General features: G+C 59.5%; 1 protein-coding gene across 1 annotated transcript in view; it reads right to left on the reverse strand.

Annotated features, from left to right (window-relative positions):
- Nucleotides 1-12,601, reverse strand: part of PKP1 (plakophilin 1) — a 97,778-nt gene that overhangs the window by 71,990 nt on the left and 13,187 nt on the right. The window contains 1 exon segment of the mRNA XM_068164664.1: nucleotides 8,922-9,022. Within this exon segment, the coding sequence (XP_068020765.1) occupies nucleotides 8,922-9,022 (101 nt within the window).

A 12,601-nucleotide genomic window follows, 5' to 3' on the forward strand; every position in this document is an offset into this window, starting at 1 on the left:
GGGGGGCCTCAGGACACAGCACAGCCAGCTCCTGCGGTCAGAGGGCTTTGGCAACTGGTGGGCACTCAGAACTCACATTGTCAGCAGGGTGACAAATGTGCCTAAGGGTCCTCTGGGCTCAGCAGCACCTGGATTGAATCACCACCTGACACAGAGGGCTTTGCAGCCACTAATGCCTCCACCACTGAATGCCACCATGGCCACTGTGCAGGAGGGACTGGGGACTCCAGCTCTGAAAGCCTGAGGCAAACCCTGGCACAGGGAAACAAAGAGCCCGGGGCCAAGCTGCTGCCTGCAGAGTGCCTGCTCCTGGAGTGGTCCCACTGAACTCAGGGCTCTCTGCACTGGGAATGAGGAGGTGGCCCCCAGTGCCATGCTGGTGGCAGTGGTGCTGCAGAGAAGGCATCCCAGGAGAGCAAGGAGAAGAAGAACAACAATTGGTTGGGTTGGCAAAGCCCTCTGAGAGCATCCAGGCCAACACCAACCCAACCCAACCCACCATGGGTTGGGATGGAGGGGAGCTTAAAGCTCATCCAGTCCCAACCCCCTGCCACAGGCAGGGACACCTCCCACCAGCTCCAGGCCTCATCCAGCCTGGTCCTGAACACCTCCAGGCAGGGCACAGCCACAGCCTCCCTGGGCAGCCTGTGCCAGGCTCTCCCCAGCCTCACTCTCAGCAATCTCTTCCTCCTCTCCACTCTCAGTCTCTCCTCTCCCAGCTCAAAGCCATTGTTCCTCCTCCTGTCCCTCCCAGCACTTGTCCCAAGTACCTCCCCAGCTCTCCTGGAGCCCTTCAGGTCCTGCAAGGCTGCTCTGAGCTCTCCCTGGAGCCTTCTCTTCTATCACACATTCATTAAGATTGGCAAAGCCCTCTTGGATCCCCCAGGCCAACATCAACCCCCCCATGGCCACCAAACCCTGGCCCCAGGTGCCATGGCCACAGCTTGCTGCAACCCCTCCAGCCATGGGGACTCCACCACCTCCCTGGGCAGCCTCTGCCAAGCCCTGACCACTCCTGCAGCAAAGAAATTGCTCCTAATAGCCAAATTAAACAGAACATAGTCTGTGAGAGTGGGGAACTCAGGTTTCAGTCAGCAGTGTTGCCTGGGCCAGAGAGAGCTCTTCCTCCAGAGCTCTCATTCCATTTGCTCCTCAGTGTCAGAAGGTTGGGAAGAAAACTCAGCAGCAGCAAGGTTGAGGTTGCCAAGAAGACAGAAGACAGGAGAAAAGGAGGGAGGGAGCAAGGAGAGTTTGTAAGGGCTGTGTGTGAGAGAGGACATCTCCTGCCATTGAGAGTCCCCATCTAAGGCAGTGCCTTAGGCCAAGGCAGTGTGAGAGCAGTGTCCAAGCTGCAGCTGCTGTGGAGCAGCAGCAGGCTGTGAGTTGCCTCTGGCACCTTTTGAACTCCAGAAGTATAAAGCATCACAGAAAAGGGTTGGGTTGGAAGGGACCTGAGAGCTCAGCCAGCTCCAAGCCCCTGCCATGGGCAGGGACAGCTCCCGCCCAGCACAGCTCCAGGCTGTGGAACTCAGACTGCTTTGGCTTCAAATTAAAGTCAAAACGATCAGAGAATCCTAAAATGGGTTTGGGTTGGAGGGGACCTTCAAGATCATCCAGCTCCAACCCCCTGCCATGGGCAGGGACACCTCCCACCAGCCCAGGCTGCTCCAGGCCTCATCCAGCCTGGTTCTGAGCACCTCCAGGCAGGGCACAGCCACAGCCTCCCTGGGCAGCCTGTGCCAGGCTCTCCCCAGCCTCACTCTCAGCAATCTCTTCCTCCTCTCCACTCTCAGTCTCTCCTCTCCCAGCTCAAAGCCATTGTTCCTCCTCCTGTCCCTCCCAGCCCTTGTCCAGAGTCCCTCCCCAGCTCTCCTGGAGCCCTTCAGGTCCTGGTACATTCCCCTGGATATCTTCCTGCAGTCCCTGACTCCTCTGCTCCTCAGAGGGCTTTGTGCCTCCTCCAGGACTCCCCAGCAGCAGCTCCTGCTGGAAGGAAAGCCAGCAAGCTTTGTCTTCCAAACCAGATCTGCTTCATCTTTGTTTCCATGTCTTCCCAGCCAGGAATGACAAACAGGAAGCACTTTTGGGAATGCCTGGAACCTGCAGGGACTTCAAACAAGCTCTGCAGACCAAAGCCAAGCTGCAGGCTGCTGCTGGATGTGTGGAAACCTCTTCACACTCCCCTGGAAGAAGCCAAGTGGAGGAGCTTCCTCTCGGGGGGGGAAGGGGAGCTCTGGGTGGTGTCTGCTCAGCAGATTCAGGCTGCAGGTTGTGTGCTGCAGGCTGCCCATGGCAGCTGGGGCTGAACTGCTCCCAGTCGGTGACTGCTCCAACCCAGCTGCCAGGGGAAGGAGATAGGCATCCAGGGGGGCTGATTCATCCTGACCTGACAGATCTCCAAGATAGAGGAGATGAATCACCTCCCCTGCCTCTCTCTTTGTTGGCCGTGGGAGGAGCCAGGACGACTTGTTGGGACGAGGTGGCTGATTTGCAGATAGGCAGAGTTAGGTAAGAGGAACCCTGGCTGCGGCTCCTGCCCGGCTCCCAAGCCTCTGGTCAGCCCTAGCCCAGGTCCTGAAGTCCTGCCCCGAACGTCTCAAGCAGGAAAGGCTTGTGAGAGGCTGGGGGAAAGATCTTCCCTCATCAGTCAGTGCAGGAAGAGCCCTTCAGAGAAAAGCTGCACAAGCCCAGGGAGAGGCAGGAGAGACTGAGCTGCTGTGGGCTCCAATGGACCTGACCTTCGTGGTCCTGGATTCACAGGCTGATAGGATGGGCTGGGTGGGGAGGGACCTTCAACATCATCCAGTGCCAAGCCCCTGCCATGCCCAGGGACCCCTCCCACCAGCACAGCTTGCTCCAGGCCTCATCCAGCCTGGTCCTGAACACCTCCAGGCAGGGCACAGCCACAGCCTCCCTGGGCAGCCTGTGCCAGGCTCTCCCCAGCCTCACTCTCAGCAATCTCTTCCTCATCTCCACTCTCAGTTTCCCCTCTCCCAGCCCAAATCCATTGTTCCTCAGCCTGTCAACCTTGTCCCAAGTCCCATTCCTGGAGCCCCTTCAGGTCCTGCAAGGCTGCTCTGAGCTCTCCCTGGAGCCTTCTCCTCTCCAGGCTGCACAGCCCCAGCTCTCCCAGCCTGGCCCCACAGGGGAGGTTCTGCAGCCTCTGCTCATCTCTGTGGCCTCCTCTGATCCTGCTCTATCAGCTCCAGGTCCTCCTTGTGCTGGGCCCCCCAGAGCTGGAGGCAGTGCTGCAGGTGGGGGCTGAGCAGAGCAGAGCAGAGGGGCAGAATCCCCTCCCTGTGCTGCTGCTGGTCACATCCTCTTGCAAGCTGCTCACCAGAACACCAACAGGGCTGGACTGAAATCCCCAGCAGGCAGTGGCATTTCTGGCTGCCCAGCTTCTTCCCCTAGTGATTGAGAGGAAGATGAGGAATGGACACAATTGCACAGCAGACCTCACCCCAGCAGTGCTTGCTGCAGTACCAGCACCAGCATGAGCTGGAGGGGCAGGGGCAGAGCTGGGGCTTGGGCTCCTCTCTCTTTAGGACAAAGCCTCAGCTAGAGACCACAGGAATGGCTGGGACAGGGCAGCTCTGCTCTGCCAACTCCACTCAGGAGCCACCAGGGACCAGCACTGAAAAGAAACATCACAATCCTTGACTCAGGGAGCTCAGAGACTCCACCTCAGTCTCAGGAGGTGACAGCTATGAATTTCTGCTGCCCTCAAAACCACTCTGGGGTGCAGCACTGCCTGCTCACCTCCCTCAGACCCTTCTGCAGGGTCCCATCCCAGCCTGAGTGATGGAGCCAGGGCACCTGGCTGAGTGGACCTCTGCTCTCACCCATCACAGAGTGGCTCAGGGTGGAAGGGACCTCAGAGCTCCTCTGCTCCATCCCCTGCCATGGGCAGGGACACCTCTCACCTACACTCAGCTGCTCAAGGCCTCATCCAGCCTGGCCTTGAATACCTCCAGGCAGGAGGCAGCCACAGTCTCCCTGGGCAGCCTGTGCCAGAGCCTCATCACCCTGGTACTGAACAGCTTCTTCCCCAGCTCCACTCTAACCCTGCTCTGCCTCAGCTCCAAACCATTCCCCCTTGGCCTGGCTCCAGACTCCCTCATGGAAAGTCCCTCTGCAGCCTCCCTGCAGGTCCTGGAGGGCAGCTGGAGACACCCTTCTGATCTTAGACCAGGCAGAAACATCTCCCTGTCTGAGGTTCAACCAGCTCAGCAAAGAGACATTGAGCCCAGGCCCCAGACAGCCTGTAAATAATAATTTCAAAGGCATTCCAGAGCTCCCAGAGCTTCCTGCTGGCCGAGCAGCAGCCCTGGTGACACACACCCAGCAGGTGACACTGCTGCCTCCCAGCCATGTGCTGCAGCAGGGCCAGGGGGAGCCAGCAGAGGAACCCTCTGGAGCTGGGCAAGGGCAACAGAGCTGGGGAGGGGTCTGGAGCACAGCCCTGGGAGGAGAGGCTGAGGGAGCTGGGGTTGCTTAGCCTGCAGAAGAGGAGGCTCAGGGGAGACCTTCTTGCTCTCTGCAACTCCCTGCAGGGAGGCTGGAGCCAGGAGGGGGTTGGGCTCTTCTCCCATCAGAACAAGAGGACACAGTCTCAAGCTGTGCCAGGGGAGGTTCAGGCTGGAGGTGAGGAGGAAGTTCTTCCCTGAGAGAGGAATTGGCCCTTGGGATGTGCTGCCCAGGGAGGTGGTGGAGTCCCCATCCCTGGAGGTGTTTAGGAAGAGCCTGGCTGAGGCCTTTGGTGCCATGGCTGAGTTGATCAGATGGTGTTGGGTGAGAGGTTGGATTTGATGATCTCAAAGGTCTCTTCCAACCTGGTTCATTCTATTCTATTCTATTCTATTCTATTCTATTCTATTCTATTCTATTCTATTCTATTCTATTCTATTCTTATTCTATCCCATCCCATTCCATTCCATCCCATCCCATCCCATTCCATTCCATCCCATCCCATCCCATCCCATCCCATCCCATTCCTATTCTATTCTATTCTATCCCATCCCATTCCATTCCATTCCATTCCATTCCATTCCATTCCATTCCATTCCTATTCTATTCTATCCCATTCCATTCCATTCCATTCCATTCCATTCCATTCCATTCCATTCCATTCCATTCCTATTCTATTCTATCCCATTCCATTCCATTCCATTCCATTCCATTCCATTCCATTCCATTCCATTCTATTCTATCCCATCCCATCCCATTCCATTCCATTCCATTCCATTCCATCCCATTCCATTCCATTCCTATTCTATTCTATCCCATCCCATCCCATTCCATTCCATTCCATTCCATTCCTATTCTATTCTATCCCATCCCATTCCATTCCATTCCATTCCATTCCATTCCATTCCATTCCATTCCATTCCATTCCTATTCTATTCTATCCCATCCCATTCCATTCCATTCCATTCCATTCCTATTCTATTCTATCCCATCCCATTCCATTCCATTCCATTCCATTCCATTCCTATTCTATTCTATTCTATTCTATTCTATTCTATTCTATTCTATTCTATTCTATTCTATTCTATTCTATTCCATCCCATTCCATCCCATTCCATCCCATTCCATTCCATTCCTATTCTATTCTATCCCATCCCATTCCATTCCATTCCATTCCATTCCATCCCATCCCATCCCATTCCATTCCATTCCTATTCTATTCTATTCTATCCCATCCCATTCCATTCCATTCCTATTCTATTCTATCCCATCCCATCCCATCCTATTCCATCCCATCCCATTCCATTCCATTCCATCCCATCCCATTCCATTCCATTCCTATTCTATTCTATTCTATTCCATCCCATCCCATCCCATTCCATTCCATTCCATTCCATTCCATTCCATTCCATTCCATTCCTATTCTATTCTACTCTACTCTATTCTATTCTACTGAGCAGGCAGAGCAGCTGGCAGCCACCAGGAAAAGCCTCACCCCTCTGCCTGTGTGCTTGGAGCCAACACCAGCACCGTTCCTGCTGCAGCCCCTGGATGGCTGGCAGGGAGCTGCTGGGCAGTGCCAGAGCTGCTGCCTCCTCTCTCTCTCCTGCACTCCATTCCCAGCCATGGGAATTGCTCCTTCCCCCTTTACAGCTGATGAATCAGAATGGTTTGGGCTGGAAGGGAGCTCCAGAGCTCACCCAGTCCAACCCCCCTGCAGCCAGCAGGGACATCCTCCACTGGAGCAGGTTGCCCAGAGCCTTGTTGAGCCTGACCTTGAATATCTCCAGGGCTGGAGCCTCAACCACCTCCCTGGGCAACCTGCTGCAGTGCTCCACAACCCTCACAGTAAAGAACTCCTTCCTGATATCCAATCTAAATCTGCCTTCCATAGTTTGAAGCCTTTGCCCTGGTCCTGTCCCTGCAGACCTTTGCTAACAGTCTCTGTGCATCCTTCCTGTAGCCCCTTCAGATTCTGGCAGGCTGCTATTAGGTCTCCCTGGAGCCTTCTCTTCTCCAGGCTGAACACCCCCAGCTCCCTCAGCCTGGCCTCATAGCAACCTCCAACCCCCTGAGCATTCTCCTGGCCTCCTCTGGAGCCTCTCCATCAGGTCCAGGTCCTTCCTGTGCTGAGGACTCCAGAGCTGCAGCCAGCACTGCAGGTGAGGTCTCAGCAGAGTGGAGCAAAGCGGCAGAATCAGAAGGCAGAACAGAATGCAGGTCAGAGGGGGAGGGGAACACAAGCAGGAGTTGCCCCAGCAGGTGATGGAGTGGTTTGGAGTGATTCCCAGAACCCAGAGTCTGTCACCAAGGACAAGCCCAAGCCCTCTGTGGGATGGATAAACTCAGACTGCAGATGGCTAAGAGCTCCCTTGCCTGCCCCTTCCAGACAGGCTGCAGGGGGTTCTCTGCAAGGCACCACTGCAGAAGCAGCCCACTGCCCTTCCAAGCTCAGAGGAGCAGAGAATTACAGCTTCAGAGAAGGGTAGAGGTTGGAAGGGATCTCAGAGATCATCCAGTCCAAGCCCCTTGCCAGAGCAGGGCACCCAGGGCAGGGCACACAGAGCACATCCAGGTGGGCCTTGGAAGCCTCCAGAGCAGGAGACTCCACAACCTCTCTGGGCAGCCTGCTCCAGGCTCCAGCAGCCTCACACCAAAGAAGTTTCTCCTCCTGTTGAGGTGGAGCCTCCTGGGTTCCAGTCTGTGTCCATTGCCCCTTGGCCTGTCACAGGACAGCGCTGAGCAGGGCCTGGGCCCTGCTTCTTGACCCCTGTCCCTCAGATACTTGCAAACATCACTGAGATCCCCTCTGGGGCTGCTCCTCCCCAGGCTCAACAGCCCCAGGGCTCTCAGCCTTCCCTCCTCACACACAGCATCTCTGAGGATGTCTGCACAAGCCTTGGCCTTGGGAATATCCACCCAGCCACAGTGCCAGCTCCTGACCAGCACCACTCAGCCCCTCTAATGCTGGGCACAGGGAAGTTTTGGTGCACAGAAGCTCTTCCAGGTGAGCAGTGGATGTGCTCCAAACTTGACCTGAGCTGACACAGGCTGAGCCTGCAGACAGCTTCAAACCTCCTGTGCCATGGGGACATGGATCCTCCACACCAAATCAAATCTTAGATTCATAGAACTGTTAGGGTTGGTTGTCTGAACCTCACTCTGAACATGTACTAAGCCACAGCATTGCTTTTGGGGTGCTGAGGAGCTAGGTGAGAGCAGGTCTCAGATGCTTTCTGTAAAGACACAAATAGCTCAGTCTGGGAGGAAGCCCTCAGCCATCTCCATCCTTCCTCAGTGCTTTCTCCACAGGGTTTGCATTCACCTCTCCCAGCCCTACCACAAACCCTCCCAGCTGTCTCACACCAGCAGCCCATGGCAGTGCAGCCTCTGGATCCAGCCTAAGAGACTTTTCCTCCATGCTACCTAGGACCAAAGGATTGTCAGGGCTGGAAGGGAGCTCAAGGCTCAGCCAGCTCCAAGCCCCTGCCATGGGCAGGGACACCTCACACCACAGCAGCTTGCTCACAGCCACCTCCAGCCTGGCTGCAAACATCTCCAGGCAGGAGGCTTCCACCACCTCCCTGGGCAGCCTGGGCCAGGCTCTCACCACCCTCCTGCCCAACAACTTCTTCCTCACAGCCAATCTCCAGCTCCCCACTTCTGGTTCTGCTCCATCTCCCCCAGCCCTATCCCTCCCTGACACCCTCCAAAGTCCCTCCCCAGCTTTCCTGCAGCCCCCTGCAGCTCCTGGAAGGCCACAAGGAGGTCTCCTGGGAGCCTTCTCTCCAGCCTGCACAACCCCAACTCTCTCAGGCTGTCTGCAGAGCAGAGCAGCTCCAGCCCTCTGCTCCTCCTCCTGGCCCTGCTCTGGACACCTTCCAGCCCCTCCAGAGCCTTCCTGGCACAGAGGCTCCAGAGCTGGCCCCAGAGCTGCAGCTGTGGGCTCAGCAGAGTGGAGCAGAGGGGCAGAATCCCCTCCCTGGCCCTGCTGGCCACACTTCTCTTGCTGCAGCCCAGGCTCTGCTTGGCTCTCTCCGGGAGGCCACAATGAGGTCTCCTGGGAGCCTTCTCCTCCCCTCTGCAAGACTCCATGAAGTGAGTCCTTCCCTTTCCACACTGGAATTCCTTTAGCCCCTTTCAGAAGCTCCCCAAAGACTTTGAGGTCATCCAGGTTTCATTTCCAGCTGAGCCTTCTCCTCTCCAGACTGATCAGCCCCAACTCTCTCCACAGCAGAGCAGCTCCACACTGAAATCCCCAACCAGACCCAGGAGGGCTGCAGTGACCTCAGCCATCCTCTCCCAGGGCTGTGAGCTCCTGAGAGGGCCACAGCCACACTCTGAAGCGCCCTGAGCTTGCCCTGTGCCTGCCTCTGGGGAGTCAGAGCTGGAGGGAGCTGCGTGCAGAGGCTGCTGAGCACCACGGCACCGCTGCAGGGAGGAGAGGACCTTACCGGGTAGCCCCAGCTGCTGTTTCCTGCCTGGGTCTTGGCGTAGTAGCTGCCCCGGGAGGTGCCATAGCCGTAGCCATCAGCCAGCCCGTCGTACATGGAACCTGCAGAGGGAGAGAGCGAGGTCAGCAGCAGAACCTGAGCCCAGCAGGCCCCCTCCAGAGCACACAGCTCCCTGCAGCCAGCCAGCTCCCTGCAGCCAGCCAGCTCTCTGCAGCCAGCCGGCTTCCTGCAGCCAGCTTCCTGCAGCCAGCTCCCTGCAGCCAGCTTCCTGCAGCCAGCTCCCTGCAGCCAGCCGGCTCCCTGCAGCCAGCCGGCTCCCTGCAGCCAGCCAGCTCCCTGCAGCCAGCCGGCTCCCTGCAGCCAGCCGGCTCCCTGCAGCCAGCCAGCTCCCTGCAGCCAGCTCCCTGCAGCCAGCTCCCTGCAGCCAGCTCCCTGCAGCCAGCCGGCTCTCTGCAGCCAGCCGGCTCCCTGCAGCCAGCCAGCTCCCTGCAGCCAGCTCCCTGCAGCCAGCTCCCTGCAGCCAGCTCCCTGCAGCCAGCCGGCTCTCTGCAGCCAGCCGGCTCCCTGAAGCCAGCCAGCTCCCTGCAGCCAGCTCCCTGCAGCCAGCTCCCTGCAGCCAGCTCCCTGCAGCCAGCCGGCTCTCTGCAGCCAGCCGGCTCCCTGAAGCCAGCCAGCTCCCTGCAGCCAGCTCTCTGCAGCCAGCTCCCTGCAGCCGGCTCCCTGCAGCCAGCCGGCTCCCTGTATCCAGCCAGCTCCCTGCAGCCGGCTCCCTGAAGCCAGCCAGCTCCCTGCAGCCAGCTCTCTGCAGCCAGCTCCCTGCAGCCGGCTCCCTGAAGCCAGCCAGCTCCCTGCAGCCAGCTCTCTGCAGCCAGCTCCCTGCAGCCGGCTCCCTGCAGCCTGCCGGCTCCCTGCAGCCAGCTCCCTGCATCCAGCCGGCTCCCTGCAGCCAGCCAGCTCCCTGCAGCCAGCTCCCTGCAGCCAGCACCCTGCAGCCAGCCGGCTCTCTGCAGCCAGCCGGCTCCCTGAAGCCAGCCAGCTCCCTGCAGCCAGCTCTCTGCAGCCAGCTCCCTGCAGCCGGCTCCCTGCAGCCAGCCGGCTCCCTGTATCCAGCCAGCTCCCTGCAGCCGGCTCCCTGAAGCCAGCCAGCTCCCTGCAGCCAGCTCTCTGCAGCCAGCTCCCTGCAGCCAGCTCCCTGAAGCCAGCCAGCTCCCTGCAGCCAGCTCTCTGCAGCCAGCTCCCTGCAGCCGGCTCCCTGCAGCCTGCCGGCTCCCTGCAGCCAGCTCCCTGCATCCAGCCGGCTCCCTGCAGCCTGCCGGCTCCCTGCAGCCTGCCGGCTCCCTGCAGCCAGCTCCCTGCATCCAGCCGGCTCCCTGCAGCCAGCTCTCTGCAGCCAGCTCCCTGCAGCCGGCTCCCTGAAGCCAGCCAGCTCCCTGCAGCCAGCTCTCTGCAGCCAGCTCCCTGCAGCCAGCTCCCTGCAGCCAGCCAGCTCCCTGCAGCCAGCTCTCTGCAGCCAGCCAGCACCCTGCAGCCAGCTCCCTGCAACCAGCCAGCTCCCTGCAGCCAGCCAGCTCCCTGCAGCCAGCTCCCTGCAGCCACCCAGCTCCCTGCAGCCAGCCAGCTCCCTGCAGCCTGCCGGCTCCCTGCAGCCAGCCAGCTCCCTGCAGCCTGCCGGCTCCCTGCAGCCAGCTGGCTCCCTGCAGCCAGCCGGCTCCCTGCAGCCAGCCAGCTCCCTGCAGCCTGCCGGCTCCCTGCAGCCAGCTGGCTCCCTGCAGCCTGCCGGCTCCCTGCAGCCTGCCGGCTCCCTGCAGCCAGCTCCCTGCATCCAGCCAGCTCCCTGCAGCCAGCCAGCTCCCTGCATCCAGCCAGCTCCCTGCAGCCAGCTACCTGCAGCCAGCCAGCTCCCTGCAGCCAGCCAGCTCCCTGCAGCCAGCCGGCTCCCTGCAGCCAGCTCCCTGCATCCAGCTGGCTCCCTGCAGCCAGCCGGCTCCCTGCAGCCAGCTCCCTGCATCCAGCTGGCTCCCTGCAGCCAGCCGGCTCCCTGCAGCCAGCTCCCTGCATCCAGCTGGCTCCCTGCAGCCTGCCGGCTCCCTGCATCCAGCCGGCTCCCTGCAGCCAGCCGGCTCCGCTCCTGGCAGAGCCGTGGGAGGGACAGGCAGGCAGCCGTGCCCTGGGCACTGCAGGCAGCTCAGAGGAGAGCAGAGAATCACAGAATGGGTTGGGATGGAGGGGAGCTTGAAGCTCATCCAGTGCCAACCCCCTGCCACAGGCAGGGACACCTCCTACCAGCTCCAGGCCTCATCCAGCCTGGTCCTGAACACCTCCAGGCAGGGCACAGCCACAGCCTCCCTGGGCAGCCTGTGCCAGGCTCTCCCCAGCCTCACTGCCAACAGTTTCTTTATTTAGAATTTATTTAGAATAAACCAAACCAGGTTGGAAGAGACCTTCAAGATCATGGTGTCCAACCCATCAACCAATCCAACCCACCCAAACAGCTAACCCATGGCACCAAGCACCCCATCAAGTCTCCTCCTGAACACCTCCAATGACGGCGACTCCATCACCTCCCCAGGCAGCACATCCCAATGGGCAATCACTCTCTCTGTATGGAACTTCTTCCTAATATCCAACCTGAACCTCCCCTGGCACAGCCTGAGACTGTGTCCTCTTGTTCTGGTGCTGGCTGCCTGGGAGAAGAGCCCAACCCCCACCTGGCTCCAACCTCCCTGCAGGGAGTTGCAGAGAGCAAGAAGGTCTCCCCTGAGCCTCCTCTTCTGCAGGCTAAGCAACCCCAGCTCCCTCAGCCTCTCCTCCCAGGGCTGTGCCCCAGACCCCTCCCCAGCTTTGTTGCCCTTCTCTGGACACCTTCCAGCAGCTCAACCTCCTTCCTGACCTGAGGAGCCCAGAGCTGGACACAGGACTCCAGGTGTGGCCTCAGCAGTGCTGAGCACAGGGCAGGATGAGCTCCCTGCTCCTGCTGGCCACACTCTTCCTGCTGCAGGCCAGGATGCCCTTGGCCCTCCTGGCTGCCTGGGCACACTGCAGGCTCCTGTTCAGCCTACCATCCACCAGCACCCACAGCTCCCTCTCTGCCTGGCTGCTCTCAGCCACTCTGCCCCCAGCCTGTAGCACTGCCTGGGGTTGCTGTGGCCAATGTGCAGCCTCTGGCACTTGGATGTGTTCAATCTCCTGCCCTTGGCCTCTGCCCCTCTGCCCAGCCTGGTCAGGTCCCTCTGCAGAGCCTCTCTGCCCTCCAGCAGATCAACTCCTGCCCCCAGCTTGCTGTCAGCTGCACATTCACTGCTGATGCTCTCTTCCAGATCATCAATGAAGATGTTGAACAGGCTGGGGCCCAGCACTGCTCCCTGGGGCACAGCACTGGTGCCTGGCTGCCAGCTGGCTGTGGCACCATTCACCACCACTCTCTGGGCTCAGCCTCCAGCCAGTTCCTCACCCAGCTCAGAGAGCTGCTGTCCCAGCCAGGGGCTGACAGCTTGGCCAGGGGTTGGCTGTGGGGGATGGTGACAAAGGCCTTGCTGCAGCCCAGGCAGACTCCATCCACAGCCTGCCCCACAGCCACCAGGCATCACCTGGGCATGGAAGGAGCTCAGGTTGGATTCTGGCTGCTTGGTGCTGCACAGCCTGGAAGGGCTGAACCTGGCACATTCTTCCCTTATTCCGAG

This window comes from Melanerpes formicivorus, unplaced genomic scaffold, assembly GCF_026170545.1.
Source record: "Melanerpes formicivorus ecotype bairdi unplaced genomic scaffold, bMelFor1.0.p_v2 SCAF_82, whole genome shotgun sequence".
NCBI lineage: Eukaryota > Metazoa > Chordata > Aves > Piciformes > Picidae > Melanerpes > Melanerpes formicivorus.